This window comes from Dendroctonus ponderosae, unplaced genomic scaffold (genome assembly GCF_020466585.1).
Source record: "Dendroctonus ponderosae isolate FM_Combo_2020 unplaced genomic scaffold, Dpon_F_20191213v2 Dpon_F_20191213_5, whole genome shotgun sequence".
NCBI classification, from domain to species: Eukaryota; Metazoa; Arthropoda; class Insecta; order Coleoptera; family Curculionidae; genus Dendroctonus; species Dendroctonus ponderosae.
In genome coordinates, this window is record NW_026018715.1 from 15,174,645 (window position 1) to 15,179,677 (window position 5,033).

At 41.3% G+C, this 5,033-nt stretch overlaps 4 protein-coding genes across 5 annotated transcripts in view; 2 read left to right on the forward strand and 2 right to left on the reverse strand.

Annotated features, from left to right (window-relative positions):
• The window catches only part of LOC109542034 (muscle-specific protein 300 kDa), a gene marked incomplete in the record, with an annotated part of 344,492 nt that overhangs the window by 289,796 nt on the left and 49,663 nt on the right, over positions 1 to 5,033 (forward strand).
• Positions 1 to 5,033, reverse strand: part of LOC109544205 — a gene marked incomplete at its 3' end in the record, with an annotated part of 79,938 nt that overhangs the window by 1,876 nt on the left and 73,029 nt on the right.
• Positions 275 to 2,322, forward strand: LOC125504439 (ras-related protein Rab-3-like). The gene is made up of 3 exons (XM_048666387.1): positions 275 to 423; positions 486 to 657; positions 714 to 2,322. The coding sequence occupies exons 1-3, from the start codon at positions 362 to 364 to the stop codon at positions 858 to 860; spliced, it is 381 nt and encodes a 126-aa protein (XP_048522344.1). The 5' UTR covers positions 275 to 361; the 3' UTR covers positions 861 to 2,322.
• Positions 2,797 to 5,033, reverse strand: part of LOC109544206 (inactive pancreatic lipase-related protein 1) — a 4,531-nt gene continuing 2,294 nt past the window's right edge. For both annotated transcript variants that reach the window (XM_048666371.1, XM_048666370.1), the window contains exons 6-12: positions 4,572 to 4,579; positions 3,846 to 3,953; positions 3,541 to 3,794; positions 3,380 to 3,491; positions 3,216 to 3,336; positions 2,979 to 3,164; positions 2,797 to 2,931 (exon numbers count right to left, since the gene is read on the reverse strand). In XM_048666371.1, the coding sequence (XP_048522328.1) occupies positions 2,847 to 2,931; positions 2,979 to 3,164; positions 3,216 to 3,336; positions 3,380 to 3,491; positions 3,541 to 3,794; positions 3,846 to 3,953; positions 4,572 to 4,579 (874 nt within the window). In that variant the 3' untranslated portion in view covers positions 2,797 to 2,846. The remainder of the gene's footprint in view (positions 2,932 to 2,978; positions 3,165 to 3,215; positions 3,337 to 3,379; positions 3,492 to 3,540; positions 3,795 to 3,845; positions 3,954 to 4,571; positions 4,580 to 5,033) is intronic.

Consider the following 5,033-nt stretch of genomic DNA (forward strand, 5'->3'; position numbering starts at 1 on the left):
TTATGCATAAAATTGAGATTGTCCGATGCTATTTCACATGAACTTTAACGTTTATTGACTTAACGGAAGTGCTTAATTTGAAGCTGAAAATCTCATTTTCAACCATAAATACCGCGTCGTTTGAACATGGCTTCGAGTAAGTACTTCTTGCGCAAATTGATGGACGATTCGCTGTTTTTTCCCTGAAATTGCGCGCTTCAAGGGAAAATTAACAAGAAAGCGAAACTCCTGCAGACATAAAACACATGAGCCCCAAATAATCGATAAATTGCCGCGATTGGTAAAATGTTAATAACGTCTGTAGGACACAGCCGGACAAGAACGGTACAGGACAATAACTACAGCGTACTACCGAGGAGCGATGGGCTTTATCCTCATGTACGATATAACAAACGAAGAATCATTTAACAGCGTACAAGACTGGTAAGTGGAGGCGATTTTTCCAGTTTTGGGGAATTCTCCATCGAGTTTCTTGCCACTTACAGGGTGACCCAAATTAAAACGTATTCATGGGACAATGCGCAGGTGATTTTGGTGGGAAACAAGTGCGACATGGAGGACGACCGAGTGATCAGCTTTGAAAGAGGCAAGCAATTGGCCGAACAGCTTGGAGTGGAGTTTTTTGAGACTAGCGCGAAAGAGAACATCAATGTGAAGGTAACGTTGGTTCGACCTCAAAGTGTTTTATGAGTCACACGGGGGCAAACTTCCAGGCCGTTTTCGAGCGCCTGGTAGACATCATTTGCGACAAGATGTCCGATAGTCTGGACACCGACCCCACTCTAATGTCCGGGTCTGGTAAGGGACAGCGACTGACTGACGCTCCTCAGGGCCCTCAAACCGGCAACTGCAACTGTTAATACTGTTTTTTTGGAGTGTTGGAGTTTAGTGTTCTGCCGAGCGATTGCTGAACACTGCGAGCGTGTACAACTAGAATTGGGGGAAAGAGTAAAACCAGTTTTCTTTTCAGCTTTAGTGCAGTTTTAGCAATACTGTTGTTGGATCATTTGACCAAAACACCCAGTTCAATTCTGACCTATTGAGACTGACTCTAAGGCTCTTTGATCGTTAACGATTATCCAACGAAACCAGTTTGATCCCAAAAAGGTTTTTTCCCAGTTTGGACATGCACGCATTTATTTGTTACCCATAGGAGTTCAATAAAGTGACTAACTATAACAGAAATCGCGTCAATATTAATTAATGTACTTTCCTACCTAATAGCCTGTACATTTCGTAACACAAGCCAGAAAAGACGCCGTTTGAGAACTAGAATTTGTAACCGCAACCTCTAAACTAACAAAAGTAGCCCGTAGTGCGTTAGTCTAATTTTTGTATGCTTCAGCAGCTTTTTTCATGAACTGTTTAGCAGTTTATGAAAAATCGAAAGACCGACGTAGATCAATCATTGTTAAACTGTTTCTTGTTGGCTCACTTTGATTGATTCAGTTCGACATGTAAAATCAATTTTTCAATCTGTGTTATAACATATCTCTAGGCCTAGCCGGCAACCATGCATTGTTTGAAAACTATTGGATATCTATATAAGCTTAGTGTATCTATATGTAAATGTTTGTTTAGGGTTTGTTTAGGGCAAAGTGCGGGCAGTGCAAATGTTCGCACTTTGCGCTCCGCTCTGCAAGTTATGTGCATTTTGTGTAATTATTTAGACGAGTCAAATAAATGTGAAATGTAAATAGGATTTATAGATAGGAATGTTAAATAGTATTAGGGATAAACCTGATTCAATAACTTCTTTTATTAAGTAGCTGCGAACAGACCGAGACTTTTTCAACTGCAATTCGAGCTTTATTCCAAGTAACTTAGTGCTTGCGCGATGTTGCTGACTGTCGTGAACAATCGCTGTTACTTTTCCTAATCTTCCACCTCCCGTTGGTCTAAATGGCAATTTTCCTCAGGTCAAAAAAACGAAAACAAACAACAAGCCGTTGCTGGAAACAGGTGATTTGAACACTTTCCTGAGACCCAGGAAAAACTCTCTAGTTTCTTGCAACTTTGGTGAGAAACTGGCTTCTTGCCGTTTTGCTTGCATAAAACCACATCATCGCACAWCTCGCCTACGATTAAGCCTCTTATGGCCATAACTGTTAACWGTTACTCAGACAGTCAGCCCCGGCTTACTAAAGAAACCTTCTGTAGCTTAAGGASTTAGTGACGTMCGGCTGTATATTGAAGATATTGCATGTAACTGATTCATAATCGATGTGTGACTGACTGGCGTCTCGACACAAACAACCTTGTGGGAAAATCAATTGTATATTACTTTATGACTTAGTGGAAAATAAACTCATTTCTTGCAAACCTCGAACTTTTGGAAATCTCTGAAAGTTTCTGGAAACTTAGCGCTTGCGCGATGTTGCTCACTGTCGTGAACAATCGCTGTTACTTTTCCTAATCTTCCACCTCCCGTTGGTCTAAATGGCAATTTTCCTCAGGTCAAAAAAGCGAAAACAAACAACAATCCATTGCTAAAAACAGGTGATTTGAACACTTTCCTGAGACACACGAAAAACTCTCTAGTTTCTTGCAACATTGGTGAGAAACCGGCTTCTTGCCGTTTTGCTTGCATAAAACCACATCATCGCACATCTCAGCTACGATTAAGCCTCTTATGGCCATAACTGTTAACTGTTACTAAGACAGTCAGCCCCGGTGGTTACTAAAGAAACCTTCTGTAGCTTAAGGACTTAGTGACGTACAGCTGTATATTGAAGATATTCATGTAACTGATTCATAATCGATGTGTAACTGACTGGCGTCTCGACACAAACAACCTTGTGGGMAAATCAATTGTATATTACTTTACGACTTAGTGGAAAATAAACTCATTTCTTGCACACCTCGAACTCTTGGAAATCCCCGTTCTGAATTTCCGTCATCCCGTCCTTTGGACAGAGAGAAACCTGCTGACTGAAAAAACCGGTTATCTAATAAAACACACTCTAAAATACACTTACGAATATTTCGTGTTGCTGTTGATGCTCTGTATGGTGACTCTCTCCACATCAATGGCCTGCTTGCAGTGGACGAAGCAGAAGGCGTTTGGCTTCTCCTTCCAGCCAATTTTCGCGTTGATGATCCTGGCCATTTCCGGCACCCCCGAATAGAAAACAAAACTGTTGCTTTCCCCAGCAAGGAATTCCCTAGAATATCCCCCCTCAAAAGAACCACCTGGATGGGCTTAATCTGCTCACCTGGGCTCCATCATGGAGGACGTGGTGATAAAATGGAACTTATCGATTAGGAAGAATTCAAAAGAGCCAAAGAAGGTGGACTTGGTCCCTTTGATCGACACATTCACCCTGTACTGAAACACTTAAAAAAAGTTGGAGCTATAGCTAGGGAGTAGGAGGCTTACAGCAGTAGGGCTTCGTCGAGTCGGTCTGGAGGAAATAGGAGCCATTGTTAGGCTCTGAGTAGGAGACCAATCCAAAGGTCCTGCAGTTGTGGCCACACGTTGTGCATTTGCCCTAAAGAAATTGTTTCCTATGCTTGATTGGTGCTCGATTGCAATCGGACCTGCCTGAAATCCGCATAGCTTTGGCACTTGATGCCCAAAAAAGTGCATTCCTCAATCTCCAGCGACTCAATATAGTACTTATAGGCCCTTTTATGACTGCAGCCTGGCATGACCTCGCCCTGGTTCAACATGGCTCTTGTGAGGGCTAGCAAGTCGTAACTCGTTTGGTCCACTGGACATCCTGGCTGAGCCTCCGCGTTGTTGATGAAGAAGTCTGTGTGTCCCAAGATGTCTTTAGCCCCTTGGCTGGTATCTGGAACAGCTGAATCGACTAAAACAATCAGAGAAAAGGTCTTTTTCTAACAATCCATCGCATCTGTGTGTAAAACTTCGACATATTCGGCGTCTGTGTGGTCTAGTCGTACTGGGCTGGGCATACCATCGAATCGACGACCACTTGGATCTAATCCTACAAATATGTTTTAAATTATCAACAACCGGACATACATATATACGGAGTGGCCCAAACTACTGCCTTTTTGGACAAAGGAAACAATGCAAAAATCCCCGAAAATATCGAGAAAAAACCGTTTCAATAACTTTGCTTTTGGGAACTTCTGTTCAGTTGGAGTCAGTATAAAAAATTGAGAAACCCCCTAATAAACTCGAGCGGCTAGTTTATTTTAGGATAATACCAATTCATACAGGGTGTCTCAAATTCAAGTGAATGGTCAAAATATTGTTCATTCAAAAAGCAAAATGGAAATTTCGCTCCCATTAGAGTGGATGGAAAGGGAAACATTGAATGCTTCTAGCTAACAAACGAAAAGTCCTATTGGTGGTGCATTGGTGCATTATCGATATACTATCGATATTGACACCCTAGAAGTTTGAATTTTCCCAAAACTGTGGTAGTTCACTCTTGGTGGGACGAAATGACGTCATCGGGTGTAGACTTGAGGAGGGTTCAAAAAATTCAGGTTTAATGGATTGCTTTGGATCTTTAAAAACCTCCAATGTCAAAATTTGACCGAAGTTTGACATCACAAAACTGGGGAAAATTTGGAAAATTTTCCCCCAAAATTTTGCATTATTTTAGAAAATCATCAATTGCTCGCTTATTATCGATCGTACCGAAAAAGCGAATGGCAACTTTTCTATGGAGCTTCAGACGGCCGATCGACTGGACTGATTAGATTGAGCTCAGCTCTTTTGGTTACCGAGATACTTGCAGTTTTCTGGGAACCATATTTTCGCGATTTTCCCGAAAACTATGAAAGCTGGAAAGTTAGTAAAAATACCGTTGGATATTCCTCAGTGAGCCCAAAATTTTATAAAGAATAACTTTTTCCGATAGGAAGCTTTGTGTTTGAGAAAAAAAATAAAATTGAAAATGTCGAAAAATCGCAAGGGGTTTCAGCCAGCGAAATTTCTGGCGAAAAAATTTTCATTTTTTTTTCGGACTATTCCTTGACAGGTGGTTAGATATGGAAAAGTTACATGACAAATCAACGTCGGTTGGCTCAATTTTTTTCTCTGTGAGCTACAGGGG